Raw genomic sequence first — 26247 nt, forward strand, 5'->3', positions numbered from 1 at the left:
CATCTAGGCCAAGCAGTCATGGGGGCCCATGGTCACAATAAGGAACTCCATAAAAGAGCAAAAATGTTTCATGAATCATGAAATTCATGAACACATGAATGGCAATTATCTATATGATAATGTAAAGGACATGGGGTGTTTATCATGAGCCAAAGTATGATGCCACAGACTGAAGGTAGAGTGCAACCCACTGCTAGAAATGTCATGGTGACAATTTTAGGAGATGAAGATGGTGTCCTGCTGACTGGTTATGTACCACCCCGAACTGTAATAACAGGTGCCTGTTATACCCAACTGCCACATCAGTTGCGCAAAGCTATGAAAGATAAGCACTAAGAAAAATTTCTTCGAAAAATTTTGCTCCTGCATAACAATGATGAAGTCCACACTTCTCACACTGCACAAGCCACTGGATGGGAATAAAGGTTGTAAGTTACCAACCACTCGGCCTATTCTCCTGCCCGAAATTACATAGTATTTTGTTTTGACATTTGAAAAAATGCTTCTGACAGTGCACTTATGCACCACCAGAGGAGCAGAAAGTGGTTATGAACCACCCTTGGGCTTGATGAAACACAGTCTGCAGATAGCATACACTGCTCTGAACATTTCAGCCAAATATTGCCGCCGTGCGCAGTGTCTGGAGCTCGCACGCCGAGTACGAAGTCACATTTTTCTCAAACACACTTTTTTCAACAGACGCCTTCTCCTCACTCTTTTTAGGCTGGTATATTTCATCATACGTACAGCAGATTTCCACATGTGGCTGCTATTGGCCAATAGCTGACGTCAGTTAAGAAGGGTGTTTCGATCAGTACCCTTCTATCTAGTGTTACTGTGTATATATATTGACATAGCTTAACAAACATGCTAAGTAAGCAAAAATCTGCATTTAAAATTTCAGTAGGAATTACATAGTTCCGGAAGTATGACTATCGTACTATCACCAAGTATCGTCTGCTAAAGTTCAACTGAGCCCGCCCGCGTAGGAATGAAACTTTAGCCACACTGCTTATCATTGTCGTAACCATTGGGTCTCGTTAATTTCTATTAGTTTTGAATACTCAACAAGCCTCGAACTAAACAAAACTAAAGGTCAGACCAGACATATGCTTGCTAGCGGGCGCTCACTTCTGATCCCTCTTGGCTAGACACCTTGGCAGACTTCTCTTCATATTGAGCTATTGTGCAATATGCTCAGTTTGGACGTGGCTACTATCTACTGGTCAAGCTGGTACAGGACAAAGCTGGTCCGCACCACATACCATGGCCAGACTGAAGCCCGTAAGCATGAACGCGCACTCCAGCCTTGTCATGCACATAGTCAGCAACTGCAGTTGCATGTAGCTCGGTCTGCAGCGTAGCATAGATACCATGGTCACCCTGGGGTGCCACAATGAGCCCGCTCACTGAACTCCTGCAGCTCGCTAAAGACAACAGTGTGCTCTGATTTGTATCTATAGGTGAGATGACTCAAGGCCCGAGCGCCAACATCTGACACCCTCAAAGTTGCACACCCTAGAGGTGTGTCTCCATCATGGTCGAAGCTTGTTACGTTAGGAATCCTTTCAACATGAGTCCAGAGTGTAGCATCCATTGCTTAGCCAATGTGCACACTGCCGACGTACTCGCACAAGCAAACATGAAGATGAAATTTATTTGAGCCTCAGGAATTGTGTGACTGCCATAGAGATAAGTGCAAAAGAAATATGCTACTCATGTCACTTGGTGCGAGAACAGCTGTGCGTAGCTATCTACTACACTGTAGCATAGCAAAGTGATGAGACACTGTGAACTCAAACGTAAGCTGAGGGATAGCCTCTGAGTATGGTGCATTGTAAGCGCCAAAATTGGAGGTAGTGGCATTAGACAGCTTTAGTTTAGCGTACGCAACTATAGCGTATGCTATACACTATAGTATAGCGTACACTAAGCAGCGCACATTTTTTAGTTTTAGTTGGCCTGCGAGATCTTCGGATCTCAGAGGCCATATGCCATCGTTGTGGCCATCTCCCGACTGTAGCGATAGGTGGCGCTGACATCTCGAATGTTTCTTTCGTTAGGCTTTGACTCGTTCGAAATGAGAAGCGATCTCAAGAACACCACAAGGTTATCCATAATACTCTGTTGTCGAAGCGGCCTGAGACTAAGCGAAAGCCGTTTACACAGTAATTTTCTACGAACGAAGTGCATTTTACAAAAGCAAAACCAAATTCGAGTTGAAGCGGGCAGCCGGGACCACTGCCATGTTTCATGCAAACTCCGCAAACTATGCAAAGATGCTAATGCTAAATCTGAGAAATAGCGTGCGTACACTATACGCTATGGATGGTTTAGCGTTCCGCACATGCGCAGTGGCGACCCACTATATTTTAGCGTATGCAATGGTATAACGTACGCTAAACTAAAACGGTCTATTATGTGAACATCCAAAATAAAATTAGAACTGCATGCTACAGAGATGTTCGGTAGGCAACGCGTCGTGGGCATCACCATGCTTCACCATAGCCTTCGCAATGCAAGGCACTGAAGAAGGAACAGGAGCACCACAAAGGGGATCACAGGCAATCTTTGAGTGCCAATAACTCCACTTATGCAAATGCATTAAAGAACTTTTTGCCGCAAAGTATTTTTGAAACAGTCTTTTTTAAAGTCAAACGCATTTCTCGACCTAAACAAAGATGGTACAGGACCCCTTAAGGATGGCGATTATGCAGTGATGACAAACCAATGATGAACAAAGAGGCCATCAAACACTATTGCAACAAGTGCAAAGGCTTTTTCTCATAAGGAAGCAGAGATCTTCAGAAGTGATGCTGGAAGTACATTAATGGTTGGGAAGAGGCAAGGAAGGTGGGCTACTGTATTTTGCAACTTAACTGCAGAGTTGAAGTCCTGAAATTATTATAATAAAAAGGCTACAAAAGAAACTAAGGACCACAAATCGATGATGAAAAGTAAAATGATAAGCACAACATTAACAGAAAGACAGCAGTATATTGATTAGAGAATGAACAAGAGGAGATATTACTCTGGTTGAGATTAAATGAAAAAAATAAAGTTGAGCAGGTCATGTAAATACGCACAACAGATTTAAAAATGAAAATTAAATTCTGGGGTTTTATGTGCCAAAATCATGATTATGAGGCACGCTGTAGTGGGGAACTCCAGATTAATTTTGACTACTACGGGTCCTGTAACGTGCACCCAATGACCGGTACACAGGTGCTTTTGCATTTCGTCCCCATCGAAATGCAGCCGACACGGCCGCGATTTGATCCTGTGCCCTCGGGCTTAGCAGTGCAACACGAAAGCCACTATACCATTACGGCGGGTACACAACAGATAGCTGGAACAAATGATGATGATGATGTGTGGTGTTTTATGGCGCAAGGGCCAGGTTTGGCCAAAGAGCGCCATGACAAGTGGTAGTGTTAACGATGTATTATGGAAGATGTGACTTGGCTGTAAAGTGGCCTAAAAATAGTCGCTGTAAAGTGCGTAAAATCTACGTGCTATAAAATTATGGCGATGACTAATGACGAATAATATGAACATTAAAATCGATCGTAGAAGAATGATGCATTGTTTAAAATATGCGAGATGTTAAATTGCTTACAGCACTACTGCCTCGCCAGAGCCCTTGAACCACAAGGGTCTGGAGGCATGTGCTATTCAAAATAATTATCACAGCGGCATCCTCTGAAGAGAGGAAGCGCTACGAACGTGTGGGGGCAAATAACATGCAATACAACATCTTTCAAAAAACCTAGGACGGCGTTGGTGTCAAAGAGTGGTTCTGGACCAAGTAACATAACAGGATGAAGGGGGATGTGCTGCCGGTATGCTAATAGAAAATGTTTCTTTCAGATTTGGCTTCCCGACACTCCAGTAGGACGTGGAGGACGGTCAGCCTCTCCCCGCATCTACCACAGGTTGGAGGCTCGTTTCCTGTGAGTAGAAAGTTATGTGTGCCAAAAGTGTGTCCTATTCTTAGACGGCAGAATAGGACATCTGTCCGGCGGGATTTTGTTACAGGAGGCCAGAAACCTAATTGTGGCTTTATTACATGCAGTTTATTATTTATTTCTTTGTCCCACATGCGTTGCCAGTGGTTTCGTAGTTTCCTTCTTAAGAAAGGCTTCAGGTCTGTGACAGGGACCGAAGCAGTTGGATTAACTGCATGCAATGAAGTTGATGTGGCCATCTGGTCGGCTAGAACGTTTCCCTCGATGCCCCTATGTCCAGGCACCCAGCATATAATCACATGTTGGTTGGATATATATGCTTTACACAGTGCGGAGTAGAGTTCATTAAATACTGGATTTTTGTGATTACAAAAAGACATCAAGGCCTTCACAACACTGAGGGAGTCCGTATATATAACTGATTTCTGGAATTGTGATTTATTTATATGCTTTACGGCCGACAGCAGTGCGTAGGCCTCAGCCGTAAAGATACTAGTTTCCGGGTGCAGTACATCGGTTTCCGAGAAGGATGGACCGACGGCTGCATAGGACACCCCCTCACGTATCTTCGATGCGTCTGTGTAGAACTCCGTGCAGGAGTATTTGTGCTGGAGTTCCCGGAAATGCATTTGTATTTCAATCTCTGGAGCGTGTTTTGTAACTTGCATGAAAGATATATCGCATTGTATCAGCTGCCACTCCCAAGGAGGTAACAGCTTGGCTGGATGCATTAGGCGAAGCTCGAGGAGTGGGACATGCATTTCATGACTAAGCTCCCTCACACGTAGCGAGAAAGGCTGTCTTACGGAGGGACGATTATGAAAGAGTGTAGCATATGTCATCTCGTTAACGGTAGTATAACACGGATGTTGAGGATTAGAGTGGACTTTCAGAAAATATGTTTGGCTGATGTATGTTCTCTGGAGATGAAGTGACCACTCATTCGATTCTGCATATAAGCTTTGTATGGGACTCGTTCTGAAAGCGCCAGTGGCCAGTCGAATTCCTAGATGGTGGACTGGGTCTAGCATATTTAGCTCGCTCGGGGCGGCAGAGTGATAAATCACGGCACCATAGTCTAGTCGTGAACGAATCAGGCTTTAATAGAGTTTTCATAAACACTTCCTGTCACTACCCCATGTAGTCTAGGATAGAAGTTTCATTATGTTCATCGTTTTTAGACATTTTTCTTTAAGATGTTTGATGTGGGGGACGAAAGTGAGTCTGTAGTCAAGTATAACACCTAGAAATTTGTGCTCTTTGTTTACAGGTATTTGTTGTCCACCCAGTTCTAAGCAAGGATCTGGGATCATTCCTCTCTTTCTTGTAAAAAGAATGCAAGAGCTTTTGTAAGGATTGATCTTTAATCCATTCTTGTCTGCCCACATTGAGACTTTGTTCAGGCCATGCTGTACCTGTCTCTCGCACACTGCGAGGTTACAGGATTTGAAAGCTATCTGAATGTCGTCCACGTAGACAGAGTAAAAGATGGCCGGTGGTAATGAAGCGCGAAGCGTGTTCATCTTCACGATGAAGAGCGTGCAGCTGAGCACGCCTCCTTGGGGAACACCCGTTTCTTGCGTAAATGGACGTGAAAGTTCATTGCCGACTTTTACCCGGAAGGTACGATCGGACAGATAGCTTTCTATTAGGTTTAGCATATTCCTGTGGATGCCCATTTCTGACAAGTCTCTTAAGATTCCGTAACGCCACGTTGTATCGTACGCCTTCTCCATATCGAGGAATATGGATAACAAAAACTGTTTGTGTACAAATGCGACCCGGATATTTGCTTCTACACGTACAAGATGGTCGGTTGTGGAGCGCCCTTCTCGGAAACCGCACTGATAAGGATCAAGCATTTTGCTCTGTTCAAGGAAATGAATGAGTCGCCGATTTATCATTTTTTCGAACACCTTACAAATGCAACTTGTGAGGGCTATCGGGCGGTAACTTGCCACCGAGGAAGGGTCTTTGCCTTGTTTCAAAACAGGGACTACAATGGCTTCCTTCCACGCGGTTGGAAGGTACCCTGCATCCCAGATGGTGTTGAAAAGTGTGAGTAGTGCAACTTGCGTATCATTGTGTAAGTTTTTAAGCATTTCATACATGACTCGATCAGATCCCGGTGCGGAGCTCCCGCATGTGCTCAAGGCAGCTCTCAGTTCGGCAATACTAAAAGGACGGTTGTAAGGCTCATTCTGTCGACATTTTCTGATGAGTGGCTTGCATTCTTCTATTTGTTTATATTTCAGGAAGGATTGCGAATAATTTGTTGAACTTGACACGTTCTCAAAATACTCCCCAAGTGAGTCTGCCTGGTCTTGCAGTGTATCGCCCTGTGTGTTTACAAGAGGGAGTGAATATGTTTGCCGCCCTCTAATCCTATTAACCCTGTTCCAGGCTTTGGCCTCATCTGTATAGGAGTTGATACCGGATAAAAACTTCTGCCAACTCTCTCTTCTGGCCTGTCGGCGGGTTCGCCTGCCTTGCGATTTTACTTTTTTAAAATTGATAAGATTCTCTGCAGTGGGGGAGGCGCGTAGCAACCCCCACGCTTTGTTTTGTTTCTTACGAGCGATCCTACAGTCGTCGTTCCACCACGGGACACGCCGTTTGCATGCCAATCCATTTACTTGTGATATACATTTAGTTGCGGCATCTATTATGAAGGCTGTAAAATATTCCACAGAGGCATCAATTCCTAACGAGGACATGTCATCCCATGAAATACTACTGAGAGTTCGGAATTTCTCCCAGTCAGCTGTATCAATCTTCCACTTAGGAGCCTGTGGTGTACATTCGTTCTTTTTAGGTGTTCGTAGCAGTATGGGGAAGTGGTCGCTTCCGTAAGGATTGTTTGTAACTTCCCATTCGAGTTCAGGCAGTAGTGACGGCGAGACTAGGCTAAGATCTATTGAAGAAAATGTTTTGTTGGCAAGAGAGTAATATGTGGGTTCTTTCTTATTCAGAATGCACGCACCAGAAGAGAAAAGGAATTATTCAACAAGTCGTCCTCGCGCATCTATACGAGGGTCGCCCCACAGGTATTTGTGTGCATTGAAATCGCCAAGAACAATATAAGGTTCTGGCAATTCATCTATGAAGGACTGAAATTCATGTTTAGTTAACTTGTAATGTGGGGGTATGTAGAGCGAGCAAATAGTGATGACTTTGTTTAGCAGAACAACTCGCACCGCCACTGCTTCAAGGGGCGTTCGTAGCTGTAAGGGTTGACAGGCTGTACTTTTATGAGTGACAATCGCCACACCACCCGATGATGCGACGGCATCATCGCGATCTTTGCGAAACGTAACATACATTCGGAGAAAGTTTGTGTGTTTGGATTTTAAGTGTGTTTCCTGTAAACACAGCACTTTTGGATTATGTTTGTGGATGAGTTCTTGCAAATCATCAAGGTTTCTAAGGAGACCTCTGATGTTCCATTGAATGATTTGTGTATCCATATCTAAAGTAAATTGGTGCTGTGTTTACGGAAACGGAAGGGATGCCTTAGATTACAGAGCCCTTTCGAGGCCCTGTAATAGGGGTTTTGCTCTTTCTGAAGCGTTCGAGCGAGTGTCGACGCTCCTTAGGCGTTTGGTGCGCCTTGAGGACAGGTGTAGTGTCCATTGCCTCGTGTGAGACGCCGGACAAGCGCTCTTGCGAACGAGAGGTTTTCCGAGAGAGTCCTGCCCTGGAAGGGAAGACCCCTGCGCCCACCAGCCCGGAGGTCGATGGGGCTCCCTGAGGGATTTGGCTGCGCTGGCCGTTGCCAGCGCTGGGAGGGGCCTCGGAGGTTGGGGCAGCCTCGGCTGCGCCCACCTTCGGGGTCGATGGCCCCGTCTGCTGGGTTGGCGGAGCAGCGCTAGCTGCAACCGCCGCGGGGGCAGATGGCGTAGCTGCCGACTCACTGCTTGTGGGTCGGACAGCCGCCGGAGGCCGTTGTGGCGCTGCCCCCCGACGCGCCACATCGGCAAAGGCTTTCTTGGGCAGGTACGATACCCGCCTACGTGCCTCCTTGAAACTTGTATTTTCCTTTACTTTAACTGTTACAATTTCCTTTTCTTTTTTCCAGGATGGGCACGACCGCGAGTACGCGGCGTGCTCCCCATCACAGTTTACACAGTGGAGAACATTCTCACAAGCTTCAGATGTGTGTTCGTGGGCACTACATTTAGCACAAGTTTGGCGGCCTCGGCAGCTCTGCGAGCTGTGGCCAAAGCGCTGGCATTTGAAACAACGGAGTGGGTTGGGCACGTACGGCCTAACACGGAGCTTGATGTACCCGGCCTCGATTGACTCGGGCAGGACACTTGAACCAAAGGTGATTATTAAGTGCTTCGTCTGAATCTCTTTACCATCTCGCCTCATCTTTATTCTTCTAACATTGATAACATTTTGCTCACTGAAGCCCTCCAGGAGTTCCGCTTCAGTCAGCTCAAGCAAATCATCATCTGACACAACACCACGGGTGGTGTTCATTGTACGGTGTGGGGTTACTGTTATGGGGGCTCGCCAAATGACACTAGTTGCGGTAGTTTCTCATATTGTTTTACATCGCGGAGCTCCAAGAGGAGGTCGCCGCTTGCCATCCTCGACACCTTGTAACCTGGACCAAAAACATCAGTCAGGGATTTTGAAACAAGGAATGGTGAAATGTTTCGGACTACTTTGTTTGGCTTTTCAGAATGAATAACGTGAAAGCGGGGAAAATTCTGGGTTTGGCGTCCAAAAAACTTGAAGACATCTTCGGTGCACCCTCATTTCTGAGGGCGATCAGCAAGGGAGGGGAAAGTAGTTTCCATGGAAATATATAAAAATTCGGCAACAGCGCCGACCGCCCACCACGGAGCCCAACGAGGGGACGCGGCAGAGCTTGTGTACAAGCCTGCACGACGCCAGCCGTACGCCGTCACTATAACCGAATATGGTGTACCCAAGGTTGGATAGCCACACATGGTTAACCCTTGCCGCCAAGAAGAAGGAAGTAAATAGAAGAGAGAAGGAGACAGGAAAGGTGGAAAGCAAGGGAAAGACGAAGGTTGTAGGAAGAGAGAGACAGGAAAAGGCGACTGCAGATTTCCTCCAGGTGGGTCAGTCTGGAGGTGCCGTCTATGTGAAGCTGAGGCCGAAGAGATGTGTTGCCTCCGCCGGGGGGCCTTAAAGGTCCAAACACCCAGCTTCGGCTCAACCCCCAGGATCCCCTTTTCCCCAGACACGGCTACACGCAGGAGGGTCCAACCCTCGTGTGCTCGGGTACGTGGTGTCGCAACACACCAAACGCCTGCTTGCGCAGACGCCCCTGCGGGGCTGGAACAAATGCTTCTTCCCTGAAACATGCTAGTTGATGCATTGCATACAGCTCACACTTGGCTACACAAGTACTTGGATGACCCCAAGGCTCCAGCCACTCCAGACCAAATTTCACGCTCCTTGCAATGTGCCCTTTATTGATTCGGACTACCAATTCAGCCACCGAGGCAAGCAGAAAAAGTGGCAGGATTGGTTCCATGCTTTGCCAGCACCTTCTCAAAATCAAGAGTAGCAAAGCCTAGTTGATCCAGTAGCCACTGACCCCACCCAAACCATGGGACAAGCCAAGTCAAGCTGCTAAGTTGTCGAGTCTGCATTTATGTTTGTTGTGTATCTGTGTCCCAACGTTTGTTCCTTGACGTATTTAATAGCAGCAATTTCGGGTGACTTCGTTGTGTACCGTTACAAATTATTTTTTTTTTCATTTAATATCAAGCAGCGTCAATATAAAATAATAAATTCTGGAGTTTTAGGGGCTAAAACCAGAGTATGATTACGAGGCATGCCATAGTCAGTGACTCCGGATTAATTCTGACCGCCTGGCATTCTTTAACATGCAGCCAATGCCCCCCCACAAGCATTTTTGCATTTTACCCCTATTGAAATGCGGCGGCTGCAGCCGAGATTTGATCCCAAGAAGCAGCTTCAAATAGCATCAACTCCACCCTCATTGTCAGTGTCAATGGCGGCGGTAATGAAGCTGTTGCAACGAAATTTGCGAGCATTCAGTTGCTGAACGCTGCCAACTCCTGTTCAAGTAACCAGGGGATGGATATATTTGGTGCATGTACTGACTGTACTCTCATGTTTCTGTAGCGACAGCATTATGGTAGCCGAAATACAGGATGTCCCTCGAATTACATGCAAGCATGTGCACGTGCAGAAACATGTTGACAAGTCTATGCCCCTTGTGTAATTAGTCGCTTTATAATATATTGTTACGTAGGAAGACGCAGACGAAAAGCTATGTACAAGTATATTTACAAGAAAATACGCTGCGCTTGGCCAAGAGGCAACAGCCCGCGCTAGCTTCTAATCGTCGTCGTCGTCTTCTTACTGCTCGGCTCTTCGTCATTGGAAATACTATCCCGTAGCACTACCCCCGGCGGCAAAAGTGCCGTCCCGAAGCGACTAAAGGCCGGAGTCTGAAGCAGTGTAGTAGGTCTTGAGCCTACCGACGTGCACAACATCACTAGATGCCAGAGTAGATGACGAGGTTGAGCTCACAGGAGCAATTTCGTACGTCACAGGCGTCACCTGGCGCAGCACGTGGTAGGGCCCTGTGTATCGCGAAAGGAGCTTTTCTGAAAGTCCGACGTGACGAGAGGGCGACCCTAGGAGCACGAGTGCACCAGGCGAAAAATGTACATCACGGTGGCGGGCGTTGTACTGACGCTGCTGCGTGGTTTGCGAGTCCGTCAGTCGAGCACGGGCAAGCTGGCATGCATGGTCGGCGAGGGCGATGGCGTCGCGCGCATACTCGGTTGTTGAGATCGCAGCAGGAGGAAGTACCGTGTCAAGGGGCAAGGTCGGTTCGCGACCATAGAGTAGATAAAATGGAGAAAATCCGGCGGTGTCGTGCCGGGTAGAATTATAAGCAAATGTGACGTAAGGAAGGGCAACGTCCCAGTCGTGGTGGTTCTTCGAAACGTACTTGGACAGCATGTCGGTAAGAGTACGGTTTAACCGCTCTGTCAGGCCATTGGTTTGAGGATGGTATGAGGTAGTCAGCTTGTGTTGAATATAGCAGGAATGCACAATGTCGGCGATAACTTTCGAGAGGAAGTTACGACCACTGTCAGTAAGCAGCTGTCGCGGGGCGCCATGAACTAAGATAATGTCACGCAAGAGAAAGTCCGCGACGTCAGTGGCGCAACTGGTAGGGAGAGCCCGCGTGATAGGGTAAACAAAAATTTCTAGCCAATTCATTATTTCAGACTTCCGATTATTCAAACTTGTGGGTGGACCCTGTCGAGTACAAGTCATCAGACAGCAACTGCATTAATTTTCATCCATTGATTGTGCATTTTACCTAATTTAGCACCTGTGCCATGTTTGATTCCCACACAGTGCCATCTGTTGTGCTCGTACAGAAACTGGATGAGCGCACTCCATTTGTGCTCATAGATATAGAGTCGAAACCCACGACAACAAAATTTCGCGACAACCAAATATTTTCATATCCCCCGGCGAATGCCCATAGGATTCAATGCATTTCGTACCTCTTGACAACTAAATGTCGCTGTACTACAATCTAACATCAACAAAATTTGCCAGAACATAACCCCACATATTACCTACTCGTGCAGGACTAGCAAGCTATAAGATGTGCTGAAATGCGATTGCTTTGCACAAAAGTTGTGCAAAATACCACCACATTAGAGATGGTACGCTCAGGAGTGAGCCGGATTTGAGCCGCTCTTCTTAAAGAGGAAGTGAGCCACAGTTCAGTAAAAGTGAGCGGCAGTTCTTTTGGAGAGAAGAAGCTGATTCTCTTGTTCAGTGAGCCGTGCCGAACCGTTCCGTCAGAGCCAGGTCTTCTGCTGGCTGCAACTTTTGTACCATCTATTAGCGGTGCGAGAATGCAACTGCCCTCTCGCTCTTCCTCGCAAGAGCTGCAACCACTCCCTCGCCTTCAGCTACGACTTTTGTGCCCAGCAGAAGACCTGGCTTCGAGTACAGGCAGGTCACTCAAGTGTGAGCCGGATCTTTTGAGCTGCTTTTTTAAAGAACGAGTGAGCAGTGAACGGTGAGCCAGTTCAGTGAGTGGTGCTTCTTTTGGAGAGGGGAAACAGGCTCACTCTCGTCCAGTGAGCCGTGCCGAACGGGTCGCTCAGGGGCGAGCCGGATCTTTTGAGGAGTGAGCCGGATCTTCACTCTCATTCAGTTAACCGCTCATTCAGTGAGCCGCGTCGAACCGGTCCGCAAGAGCAGGGTCTTCTGCTGGGTTTCGTTTTCTTGCCAACGAGTGGTGGCCGGCGTGCTCGTACTCGCTTGCTGTATGTGGTGTGTCCTGCAGTGCCCTTGGTTTTGTGTGCGCCCTATAGTGTGGCATCCAATGCAACCGAAGGGAGAAGTAAAGAAGCCTTAATTGGCAAAAGATGGCGGCGTTCATTGCTTGCTGCTGTTCGAATGATGTCTCACGACTCTCACCGATTGCGCATTGTGCGCTGGTGCAACAACACTTCGAAGATGAAGTCTTCCGTGTCTAAATACAACAGGTGAACGTACAGTTTACATCTTGGCCTTCATTTGTGCTTATTATTATTATTATTAATTAGTGTTTTATGGCGCAAGGGCTACGACGGCCAAAGAGCGCCAGCAACGATGTTTAGTAGTGCGGTAGAATGTTATAAACATGTCAGTGGGTATAATGGGTCGCAATGCCTGTAACGTACTGCGGTGGCTGTAAAGGCCTAGGAATTAAAAGCATAAGGCTTGCATTTCTTGGGAGAATTTAAGATGATTATGTCGGATTTCGGGTAGCGTAGGGAAGATGAGATTAAAAGTGGTAAGATATATTCTTCAAAAAATTTACATCATTAAGATAACTTAACAGCCGGTCGAGGGGGAACATCGGCTCAGCCGATAGGAAATATGCAGGATGCATAGGTAAATTGGTGCGGTAAAGTTCAGGAAAGTATTTTTTTCGTGTGGCTTCCATGCTAGGGCATTGTATAAGAACATGGATGACTGTGAGTTGATTTCCACATCTAATGCAGACCGGTGGTTCAGTACCGGCTAGCAAGTATGAGTGTGTTGCATGTGTGTGTCCTATCCTCAGTCTCGACATGATTACTTCCTCCTGTCTATGCCGGTGTACAGGTGTTTGGGTAATGTAGGGTTGGATGATGTGAAGTTTGTTATTATTTTCTGTGTCCCAAGCTTCTTGCCATGCGTCACGCAGTATTCCTCGAACGACAGGTTTCATATCTGTATATGGAACATAACTTACATCTATTTGGGGCCTTAGACCTGCTAAGGCCGCATTTGCGTCTGCCGCTTCATTACCAGGTATACTAGTATGGCCAGGTACCCAGCAGATTATAATATGTAGCCCTCTCTTGTAGGCTAAGGTTAAGCTGCTGATGAGAGTGTTTATCACCGGATTCTTTCTTTGTTTTCCAAGGTGTATTGACCGGACCACACTTAAGGCATCTGTATATATTATCGATTGATTGATCTGTTTTGTTGTTATTTCTTTAACTGCGAGGAGTATAGCGTGTGCTTCAGCAGTGAAGATACTTGTGTATTTATTTAATCTTAAATGGGCTACAAAATCTGGACCGATTGCAGCACATGATGTTGTTTCAGCAGTTTTTGAAGCATCAGTGTAAAATTCTGGACACTTGTACTTACTCTGTAGTGATAAGAAGTGTTGTTTTATAGCTTCTTGGGGTGTATGCTTTTTGTTTGTTTCTGTGAACGAGATGTCACAATGTATGGTGACTGATTCCCATGGTGCTACTAACTCGTTAGTGGTACGTAGGTGAACGTCCGACAGCAATATGTTGTTTTCTTGACATAGCGACAGTGCTTTCAATGGAAATGGCTTTGCTAATGATGGCCGCTTTGCAAAGAGGGTTTGCGTTTCTGTGCTCTTCAACATTTTGTAACACGGGTGTTCTCGGTTGGAACTAATCTTAAGTGCGTACATAAAACTACAATACTTACGTTGTCGGTCTAGGTTCCACTGATTAGCTTCTACGTGCAAACTTGGAACAGGGCTAGTACGGAATGCACCTGGGGCTAGTCGCATGCCAAGGTTATGTACAGGATCCAGGATTTTTAAAACAGAACGTGAAGCTGATTGGTAAACAATGTTCCCGTAATCGATACGTGTTCTAATCAAACTGTTATACAGCGAGAGCAAGCATTTCTTGTCAGTTCCCCACGACTGGTGTGAAAGAATTTTGAGGATATTCATAGTTGTTAAGCATTTTATTTTTATGTTTTTTATATGTTGCACAAACGAGAGCTTATCATCCAATATAACGCCAAGAAATTTCTGCTCCTTTTTTACACTAAGCACATACCGGTTCATCGTAATATTCGGTTCAGGATGTATGCCTCTTTTCCGAGAAAATAACACGCATGTCGTCTTTTCTTCATTAAAGCGAAAGCCATTCTTGTCAGCCCATTTTGAAAGCCTGTTCACTCCCAGCTGAATCTGCCTCTCGCATATGGACAGATTGCATGATTTAAAGCTTATCTGTATATCATCTACATAGACTGAGTAGGATATAAATGGTGGGAGTGTTTTTTTGTAGTGTGTTCATTTTAACTAAGAATAGTGTGCAGCTGAGCACTCCTCCTTGTGGTACACCGTTTTCTTGCACAAAGACTCTCGACACTGCAGTTCCCACCCTTACTCTGTACTTTCGTTCGGACAGATAGCTTTTTATTATGTTAAACATGTTGCCTGACACGCCATACGACGCGAGGTCTTGCAATATGCCATATCTCCAGGTAGTGTCATAAGCTTTTTCGAGGTCAAAAAATACTGATAGACAGTATTGCTTATGAACAAATGCGTCTCGTATATAACTCTAAAGTAGAACTAGGCTATCTGTTGTGCACCTTCCTGGTCTAAAACCGGCTTGGTGGGGATCCAGAATTCCATTGTATTCCAAAAAGTACATTAATCGGCGGTTTGTCATTTTTTCAAATACTTTACATACACAGCTTGTAAGAGCGATAGGCCTGTAGCTCTGTACACAGGAGGGGTCTTTTCCATGCTTTAATATTGGTACTACTATAGCTTCCTTCCAACAGGACGGCAATCGACCACTGCAGAAAATTTTATTGAACAGGTATGAGAGGCATTCAAGTGTTTCCTCGGGTAGGTGCTTGACCATCTCATAATTAATACTGTCAAATCCTGGCGCAGAGTTTTTGCAGTTGCGCAAAGCTATTTTTAATTCTTGCATCGTGAATGGGCAATTGTACCCATCGCTATGGGATTTTCGGAACGAGAAGGGTATTGACTCAGCCAATTTTTTATATGTGAGGAATGCTTTTGTGTAATTCGCGCAACTCGATATGTGCTGAAAGTGTTCTCCCAAGGAATCTGCTTGCCCTTCTAATGTAGTAGCACTGTCATTTACCACGGGCAAGGGTAGTGTGGTATTCCCCTTCAGCCTTCGAACCCTATTGTACACTTTCTGGCTATCTTTGTATGAGTTTATTGAGCCGATATAATTTCTCCAACTAGCTCTCTTGGCTTCCCAACGAATACGTCTTCCATTTGCTTTTGCACGTTTGAAATTTATAAGGTTTTCTTCTGTTGGATATTTGGAAAACGTACGCCATGCTTTGTTTTGTTCTTTTCGTGCTTGCTTGCACTCTTCATTCCACCAGGGCTTAGGGTTCACTATATTACCAGAGGTTTGTGGTATAGTTTGTTTCGCGGCATGAATAATGTGTTCAGTTATATAGGTGGTCATTTCTTCAATGTCAAGCTGCTTTATGGATTCAAGGGATATACATGCGAGTTCTTTGAATTCTGCCCAGTTTGCAGCATTTAGCTTCCATTTTTTTGTATTCACAGGTGGGTCATACATCTGTATCGCCTCTAAGAGAACTGGAAAATGGTCGCTTCCAAAGGAGTCTGTGAGAGCTCTCCATTCAAACAATGGCAGAAGTGTTGCAGAACCAACTGCCAGATCTATTGAGGAGTAGGTGTTAAGTGCAGTGCTATAATAAGTCGGGAACTTTTTGTTAAACAGAGTTGCTGCAGAGGATAGAAGGAATTTTTCAATTACTCGGCCTCTTGCATCACAGCGTGAGTCCCCCCAGAGTCCACTATGAGCATTAAAATCACCAACCACAATATACGGCTCAGGAAGCTGGTCTATTAGTTTTTCAAACTCATTAATGTCGATCCGTTTGTCTGGTGGAATGTACAAAGAGCATACAGTAACAAGCCTATTAAGCAAAATAGCTCGTACGGCTACTGCCTCATAAGGCGTGTTAAGTTGGAGATTTTGGCATGCAACAGTCTTTGATATTATTATTGCCACGCCACCTGATGCAGCATGTCCGTCATCACGGTCTTTACGAAAAATTCCAAACTGAGTTAGAAAGTTCGAGTCACACAGAACACTCTAGGCTTATACGTAGATAACAATTCTTTGATGTCATCTAGGTTATGCAAAAGCCCTCTGGCATTCCATTGCAATATCTGAACACCCATTATGACAAAGGTGTTTTTGGGAGTGTTCTGTGTAGAGTGATAATATTATTTTGGTTTTGGTGGAATTATTAGAGGGTTTTTTTCTTTTTTACGTCCCTCAAGCAAGCTACGCTTGTCTTTTGGTGCCGGTGGCACCGATGTACTTGCGTCAACCTCCATCTCTTTCTCAGAGGCGGTGGAGGCGGGGTCACGAGGCTCTGGGAGACATGTCTCGGGCCTCGGTTTTTGCACAGTAATGCAGCCCTGCGAGAGCAAGGTCTGCGAGTTGTTGGATTTCGCAGCACTGGGTGCTGCCTCTGTGGGGGCAGAAGAAGTCCCCCGTGGTTCACTGCGGGTGACCAGGGCGGGCTCTTTAGGCCGTTGTGAGAGGGCCCCCTGCCTCGTCACAGCGGCAAAACTTTCGTTGCGAGGAAATGTAAGTCGCTTTCGCATTTCATAGAAGGTAATGTTTTCATTGATCTTAAGGGCAATAATTTCTTTCTCTTTTTTTCCAGATTGGGCATGACCGTGAGAATGCAGGATGATCCCCTTCACAGTTCGTGCAGTGTGATACAGCATTGAAAGGAGATAGTTTTCTGGCTGTTATATTGCCGTCACTATGGATCACATGGTACTTTGTAAAGTTGTCATAGTTCTTGAAGAAAAATCGAGTGGTTGCTTCGTTGCGCCCCCTTTTTAGAGGACGATCAGGTTGAGAAATGGAAGGAGTAGCCATAAAAGTATTTGTCTTCGGCAGCAGCGCCAGCCGCCCACCACCGAGCCCAACATGGGGACGCCACAAGGCTTGTATCTCAAGACTTGCGCATGCCAGCTGTACGCCACCACTATAACCGTACATGGTGTAACCAAGGCTGGTTAGCCACACAAGGTTAACCCTCGCCGCCAGGAAATTAGAGTGGAAAAAAAAAGATAAGGAATGGAGTGGAGAGAAGGAAAGGTGCAGAAGAAAGATTATAGATGGAGAGGGGGACAGGAAAAGGCGACCGCCGATTTCCCCCGGGTGGGTCAGTCCGGGGGTGCCGTCTATGCGAAGCAGAGGCCAAAGAGGTGTGTTGCCTCCACCGGGGGGCCTTAAAGGTCCAAACACCCAGCATCGGCTCAACCCCCAGGATCCCCCTTTCCCCAGACACGGCTAAGCCGCGCACGGCTACACGCGGGAGGGTCCAACCCTCGTGTGCTCGGGTCCGTGGTGTCGCATTTGTGCTAATTAGAGTAGCCATGATAATGTCGTCCATGTTATCCACTTCTATGCATTTTCTGAGCATGTATTGTTAGCACGTCAATAAAACACGGCCAATGATCTGTTGTGTTGTAATAGGCCCTTTTATTTTCTTTTTTTCTTCTCTGGCACATATGATGGCCTTATCGCCAGTATCGTGTGCACGCTCAAGAAATAAAGAAGGGTATATGCCGTAGGCCCCCCCCCCCCTTTTTTTTTTTTTTTCTTTCTGCGACTGTTGGGTCCTCCTCAAAGTGGGAAGCCTTGGTGCGTAATAACCGTGATGGTGCCTCGGGCATGTGCTTTCAGCCGGCCAACACCACCGTACCTGACAGTGAATTAGTGCATGTGTCGCACGGTCATCTCATGCTCAGCTGTATCGGAGGGCAAAGATTCATTAGACACAGTCAATTGTGTTGTGTGTATGGGGTGTTTTCGCAACCATGTCTGGTCGCTTAAACTTGGGCCCCTAGTGGATCATGTCGGCCAGCCTAATTGGTCTGAGTAGGCAATTGGTGGAAAAGCCTGTGCCTCCCAACAGTCTGTGAGTCCCTAGGATGCTATGGAAACTAATTTAAAGAAGGGGTCTGAGTCGCTTCGTGGTGAGCAAAGAGACAGAAGCCCACGGCACCACTTCACCACGGGAGACCAGGCTGGTCGGGCAGGCCGTCGACGATCGGTATAACATAGTTTTGTATTTAATATTGTTACAGCTAAAGTAATGCCAAGTTAAACCTAAAACACATTGGCAGGCTAGTTGGTTAGAATCTACGATAGATTGTGTAAGCGCAATTCAACGAGGACGTACCTTCGGACGAAACTGTGACTGTTTGTTTGGTTTAAAAAATTCCTGCGGCAACTAAGGATAATTTGCTTACAGTTTGCTACATACAGACACTTGACATGCTTGGTTTACAGTATTCATGACAGACATTTCTATAAAAATACATTTCAAGTTAAAATATGTATAGGTAGTTAAAATCAATTTAAGAAGACATTACAAAAACTTGTCTTCGTGCAGCATTATTATTTTACTAGCTTCAGTGTTTTAGCATGTAGGATTTTTCATGAGTTAGTTTTTTTACTAAACTTTTTCAACGCATACATACCGTATTTACTCGCATAATGATCGCACTCGCGTAATGATCACACCCCTGAATTTGTCGTCAAAATTCGATTTTTTTTATTTCCCGTGTAATGATCGCACCCCGAACTTGCCACAGCAATGTGTCGTGTGCCAAGTCTAGCTAATAATGATCACGCTTACCATCTGTCGAATGCTACGCGAACGACTCTTCAAGACAAGCCAAGCGGTCTGTCTGCACGCACCAAACATTCTTAAGTAGATGCCTCATTTCATTACTTTCATCACTTTCCGCACTTCCATGACAAAAAGAGGTACTACCAAACTTGCCTATATTATGCGTAGGCATTATAAAGGTTGTGGTCAACAACAACAAAAAATGCGCCTTTCAAGTCTTCTCATCTGCACTCGTGGGCATGCAACAAATCGCGAGCAGCAACGATAGTAGCCATGTTTACCCTGATACGTTAAAAGTGTACCCTATTCATACGCCGACGCTTGTAACACAGCTAAGATATTCACCCACCCTTAGCGGAAACGTGCCGTATTAGGATAGTAGTGAAGACAGATGCCGGAGTTTACACAGCCTACCAGCCATGTGTTTCTATGTCACTGGCAGCTAAGCGCGCCCATCTGTTCCTGTCCCCTCAAAGTCGACATGGCTACGTTATTGACGCAAACTTGCAGATATTAACGATATTATTCATTACTGATACGAAGAAACTTTCAATGCCCGTAATGTGCTCACAAGAAGAAAAAAAATCGCGTTCAGCTTGCGCCGCCGGCCACCATGTTTGTTTTGGTGTCCCGCACTACATACAGTGGCAGCCACCTATTTGTTGACCTGTTGTCATCCTGCAGCAAACGCGGGATGAAAAAAAATTATTTTCGCGGTAAATTTAACCAGCGTAATGATCGCACCCCGAATTTGCGTCAATTTTTTTTTTTTGACAGAAAAGTGTGATCATTATTAGAGTAAATACGGTAATTTGAATGCAGCATTCTCCGTTTTTCTACAATTCCTAAATTAATGATGTCAGCAAACTGCTCAATCAGCGGAATTTCGTGCCACTTTACAAAATTGGTGGAAGGCAAGGCGAAATACAGATACTGTCACGCTACACTCTCTATGTCATCTGGCTCGACTGGAAATCTTAGATGGCATTTGACGAAGAAGCACTTCACAGTGCCCCTCGGCCGAGTTGAACCCAGCCGCTCCCGGTCACCTTCCGCGAGCAGCAAGAGTGTAGATGCCCCTGCTGCTCCTGACTCGGCACCGTTGCCAAGTTCTTCAAGTACAAGGAGCCCGAGTCAATTATCAGACTATTTGGATGTATCAGAAAGTGGTTTGTTGTCGCCAGTTTTGACTTCAACGGCTTTGTCAACACTGTTCATGCCTGGGCCTAGATCAAACCAGTTATCAGTCATTTTTGACTCAGTATGTTGATGCAGTTAAACCAATGTCAGCCCAGAAAGAAACGTTGATTGATGTCCAATTACCCAAGATGATTTGTAAAGAATATTATCCGTTTTCACTGGTTGAGGATCAGAAATTTCAAAAACTCATTATTATCTTCAATCCAAATTATAGCTTACCGAGCCGTAAGACACTCATGAATAGTTTGTTGCCTGCTCTTCATAGCAAACTCCTAGGTAACATTAAATCAGCTCTGCTTGATGCCCCAGCTGTTAGCTTGATGTGCGATGGATGGACTAATATTAACAATGTTAGCTTTTGTGCCCACATTGCTCATTACATTTATCAGGCTACTTGCTTACGATCGTGTCTGATTGAATGTTCAGAATTTTCTGATAGACACACGAGTTGCAATATAGCTGCTTGGGTAAATGAAGTTTTAAAAAGGTTTGCTACCCAAAATAAAATTTGTACAGTTGTCTCTGACAATGCTGCTAATATTAAAGCAGCTGTCAGGGAATTAAATCTTCAACACTTCGGTTGTTTTGTGCATACTTTGAAATTGGTCGTCACAGATGCCATTTCGGCATCTATTGGGCTAAGTCAATTGTCCAGTACTTCAAGCAAAGCAGCTCGGCACTCGCGAAACTTTGTGAGCTGCAAACGTCACTTAATAAAAATCAACCTAAATTAAAGCAAGATGTTCCCACTTAGTAGATTTCCACCTTTGATATGTTAGAGAGATTACTGAAAAACAAAGCTACTTGTTCTAACTCAAGCATTACTTGGATACAAAGATCAATTAGAAGAATGACAATGGACAGAACTGGCCCATGCTGTTGAAGTCTTGTTAGTATTAAACGATGTAACGACAAATTTTTGCTGAAGCAAATGTGTGATTGTCTAAAATGACCGTTTTGTCCAGGATAATGACAAGAAAAGTGAAACAATATCTAGAGACGCTCCTGAGACTATTGTAAAGTTTGCAAATAAACTCTTATACCCTAGCTACATGGGCAGCTTAACCGCGGTTAAGCTTAATCATGGTTAACTCACTCAACCGTGGTTAACGCGAACCGTAGTCCGCCAGAGTTACACGGGCTATGCCTATCACGGTTAATTTTCTGATGACGCGTTATGTGATCTGTTGCGTACAGGCTTCATTTTTAATACCTTTTCTTCAAAATTTGATTACAGTGGTATAAAGATGTTATTTTTCAGCAAAACAATTGTCATATTTGAGAGTTTTAACGTTTAACACTTCATTTTGCCCGTGTAGGTTATTTATTTTCGATACTCCTGCTCTCAGTTGTGAGCCTGCCTGGTGGGTATACAACTATACAAAAAGTCAGAATTAAGGGTCACAAATGGGTAAATATAAAATAAAGTCCACTGAACGAAAAGGTAATAAAAAATTCTTAAGGAACAAATGAATATTTCAACTAACAAACATTGGTTACATAATTAAAAGGAGTACAACTTTACACGAATACCCTTTGGCACTATACGTTTGCATCTACAAAAAAAAAAAACATAAAAAAGGGAGAAAAGGCAGTGCTTTCAGGTGTTAATGTATGTACAGTGCTCACGGAATGAAACGCGTCAATTTAGGGCTAAGTAGTGCGCATACTTTCGTTTCAACCGGCTGCAGTTCGTGTCACATGGACGTAATTTTGGCGCGAACGCGTACACCGGAGTCCTCGTCACGTTTGGTGACCAAATTCCTAGCGACATGACATGGTGCTCTCGCGTACTTTGCACATATGTAGGGCTCTACTAAATGCTCCGTGTCCTATTTCATTCCGTGAGCACTGTACATTGGTATTTCACATTGTACAAATTATCACAAAAAGTACATGTTAAAAATACTGAAGTTACAAGTTTAAAAGCAACACCATCAATCTGGACAAGAAAGTGAGACGAACACAAACACACAGCGTTTGTGTGTGTCTCACTTGTCCATTTTGATTGCGTTGTTCTTAAATTTTGAAACTTGTGCTTGGCCGTCATCTCTGTGTAGAGGCACACGTTTCGACTATTTTTTATTAATTAGTGTTTTATGGCGCAAGGGCTACAACGGCCAAAGAGCGCCAGCAACAATGTTTAGTAGTGCGGTAGAATGTTATAAACACGACAGCGGGTATAATGGGTTCCAATGCCTGTGATGTACTGCGGTGGCTGTAAAGGCCTAGGAATTAAAACCTTAGGCTTGCATTTCTTGAGAGAATTTAGGATGATTATGTAGGATTTCGGGTAGCGTAGGGAAGATGAGTTTAAAAGCGGTAAGATATATTCTTCAAAAAGTTCACATCATTAAGATAACTTAACAGCCGGTCGAGGGGGAACATCGGCTCAGCCGATAGGAAAAATGCAGGGTGCATAGGTAAATTGGTGCAGTAAAGTTCAGGAGAGTATTTTTTTCGCGTGGCTTCCATGCTAGGGCATTGTATAAGAACATGTATGACTGTGAGTTGATTTCCACATCTAATGCAGACCAGTGGATCAGTACCGGTTAGCAAGTATGAGTGTGTTGCATGTGCGTGTCCTATCCTCAGTCTCGACATGATTACTTCCTCCTGTCTATGCCGGTGTACAGGTGTTTGGGTAATGTAGGGTTGGATGATGTGAAGTTTGTTATTATTTTCTGTGTCCCAAGCTTCTTGCCATGCGTCACGCAGTATTCCTCGAACGACAGGTTTCATATCTGTATATGGAACATAACTTACATCTATTTGGGGCCTTAGACCTGCTAAGGCCGCATTTGCGTCTGCCGCTTCATTACCAGGTATACTAGTATGGCCAGGTACCCAGCAGATTATAATATGTAGCCCTCTCTTGTAGGCTAAGGTTAAGCTGCTGATGAGAGTGTTTATCACCGGATTCTTTCTTTTTCTAGGTGTATCGACCGGACCACACTTAAGGAATCAGTGTATATTATCGATTGATTGATCTGTTTTATTGTTATCTCTTTAACTGCGAGGAGTATAGCATGAACTTCAGCAGTAAAGATACTTGTGTATTTGTTTAATCTTAAATGGGCTACAAAATCTGGACCAATTGCAGCACATGATGTTCTTTCAGCAGTTTCGACTACTTGAGCACAGAGCGGCCAGATTATCTTCCCAAATGCGTATCAGTGCCTCAGTTGTCGCGTCAGGCCAAATGATATGCTGTTTGGAAGATACCTGGGAAGCGCCAGCGCTGCACTCGGGAGAATTACCGTCCACCCCATTTTGCCCGTTTCCGAAACGTCGGTTACACTAAACCGAGGTTGCCAAGCTCGGTTGGTGGTCAACTGCGGTTAGCGGCCTAACCACAGTTTCGCCTGCTGTGTAACCGCGCTTAGCAATAACTGCGGTTAAGGTCGCCCGTGTAATAGGGGTATGTATTAGACAGTTTGACATGGTGATTTGGCAAGAAGAAATCAAACAAGTTCATTTCTCAGTCAATAATTTTGAACCCACATTTAAGTCGCAAGGCTTTGGGGGTGTCTAGAAGTTTAAGTCAACTAAGAATGCGCTTGCTTTGAGTGTAAAAGCGACTATCCAAAGTACTGAGCCTGGACCAAGCAATGAGCCCGAGATGCCAGTTCAGACATCCTTAGCATGGGATGAGTTTGACACCAGTTTGAGTTCCTTGCAAGGAAAACAAGACCCTACAGCTCAGGCCGTAGTTGAGATAGATAAGTACCTATACAAGCCATACTTGAACGGTATTAATGATCCACCGAAGTGGTAGGAAAATAGAAAATTCACCTACCCGAACTTGTATGCAGCGACTTTAAAAAGGCTTTGTATTCCTGCAACAAGTGTACGCTGTGAAACAATATTTTCTAAAGCTGGCCAAATTTGTACTGAAAAGAGGAGTTGCCTCACTTCTGATAACGTCAGCAAAACATTATTTATTAACTATAACCTATATTTGATGTAGAACTTCTTTACTACAGATAAGTTATGTGGATCTTACATACACTTTGTAGAAGTGTATTTTTGTATGGAACTTCCAAGAAATGATTTCGACACTTATTTTGTATGGCATTACAGTTCACTCATATTATAGTGAGTTTGTGTATATGAATAAGTGAATAAAGTTGAATGAAAATTTACAATACTTCTTGTTCTTATTATGACCAAGCTTGATTTTAAAATACCACAAAAACAGAAAAGCTCCTGTAATGATGATGAAGTTATCTTTTTCTGAAAAAGATACTTTACATTTTGTCTGTTAGATTTTATTCCCAATATCAGAAAAGAAAGGTTTATTACAATCAAAAATTCATGCTTTTAAATAAGTAATTGACAAATGTTCTCCAAACATAGTGAAAATACCAATAACACTGTTATTCTACAAATGCATAGATCATTTTTTCAAAGCCAAATAGCTAGACTCTGCATAACACAGGTTACAGATTTAAGTGAACCGGTGAGCCATACAAATGAACTGGTTCATTTCAGTGAGCTGAGCCGTTCCGAGCCGCTCATTGAAGTGAGCTGTTTTGCCTCTCTCTACACCACATTACACTTGCGTGGGCGGCGCCATTTTTGTTTACAAAACAACCAAACGCTGGAAACGCGTCATGACCACCATCTTGTTTCTTGACTGCTCCTTTAAAGTGGCATGCATGTTCCTACCAACATGTGACGACGGTTTTGAACACCTAGTACAGTGCGTAATGTGCGTCTCGGTGAGAAAAATGAAGCAAAAATAAGTAAACCCACATCGCACCAACGTGGAATTGTTTATAGCACTTAAGATGGCAGCCGCAGCATACAGTGCCGCGCGTCGAACCGTGATTAAGTGATCTTCCGGGAATACGCATCCCTTGCTTCAAGAACGCCAGTTTTGATGTCACCCGACAGGCATCGCGTGCGGATTCAGCGCTGGACGTAGATTTGTGCAAAGGGGCTGTAATCTCGATCGATTACCTTCGGTTCTACAAGATATGATCACTTTCGCGCTTGACACCAAAGGCGTTGGCACCTACGGGTGACAGCGGAGAAATGCTGCTGCATACGTGGAGCACTGTTGCTTTGCATCCGGTGCCGAGTTACGCAAAATCTCGTAAAAGTGATTGTATCTCCAAAAGTGATTGTATCTTTAAAAGCAATTGACCGAGAATACTGCTCCTGCTGTGCCGCTGCTGATCGATGCATTCGGCGCACTTTGTACAGTCAGCAATGTGGTTCTATATCCTCGAGCAGAGCTTGCCAAAGTAGGCTAACGGAATTTTGATAGAAAAGTTTCGTTCTGCGATGCCTTACCTATCTGCATTGTCGCATTTTGCAACAACTAAATTCTCGCGAAAGCTCATTTTCTCGCATTCCCCGCTTATTTCATTATTGCGAGGTTCAACTGTACTCCCGAAAGCGGTTGCAGCCAAGGTGTAACATGAAAACAACAGAAGATGAGCTTATGAGTGTCCCAGTGACAACAAGAAAGTGGACTGCCTTCGTGCCGAACCCCGTGTCATTATCACAAATGAATATCAGTAACAACATGGCCATGCAAATCACTACACTGTTGTAAACAAACAAAGCAGTGGCCTAGCTACCAGACTCACCAATGGCAGTGTGGTGCGATGCATGTAATGTAAAAACATCTAACAAATTCAACAGACAAAATTTACACAATAGCAGCATGTCCCTGCTCAGCAGAGCACCTTGCACCACAGAATCACAGCATGTAAAACAGGTTACAAAGTTAGTCACAGTACCTCAATGTCCAGCCTGCTCACGAAACCTTGGACAGCTGCTTCAATGTAATCATTGTACTCTTGAACTGATGAGGAAGTCCGGGAACCCTCGCCAACCACAAAGGAAGCTTTTCGAGTCGACTTGCGTGATCCAGGTGCATCAGACACTGCAGACATCTTTCGGCTTGATGAAGACTGCAGAGACAAAACGTCTATAAAACTTATTCATGTGTATCCAATTTTCACTGAACCATAGTGCACAGTGTCAAAGGATTCAGAGTCAACACTATAAGATGATGATTACAAGCAGCATAATACCACAAGAATAGAAAAGAAAGAACTCAAATAGAAAAAGC

The 26247-nt window shown here is 44.7% G+C and overlaps 1 protein-coding gene across 6 annotated transcripts in view; it reads right to left on the minus strand.

The window, feature by feature from the left end:
* The window catches only part of sws (patatin like phospholipase domain containing sws), a 182453-nt gene that overhangs the window by 131915 nt on the left and 24291 nt on the right, over positions 1–26247 (minus strand). For all 6 annotated transcript variants that reach the window (XR_007602676.2, XM_055062847.1, XM_055062846.1 and 3 more), the window contains exon 12: positions 25913–26086. Coding sequence is in view for 5 of the 6 variants with exons in the window: in XM_055062847.1 (XP_054918822.1) it covers positions 25913–26086 (174 nt within the window). In the remaining variant the exon portion in view is untranslated. The remainder of the gene's footprint in view (positions 1–25912; positions 26087–26247) is intronic.

This window comes from Dermacentor andersoni, chromosome 1 (assembly GCF_023375885.2).
Source record: "Dermacentor andersoni chromosome 1, qqDerAnde1_hic_scaffold, whole genome shotgun sequence".
In the NCBI taxonomy this organism is placed as follows: domain Eukaryota; kingdom Metazoa; phylum Arthropoda; class Arachnida; order Ixodida; family Ixodidae; genus Dermacentor; species Dermacentor andersoni.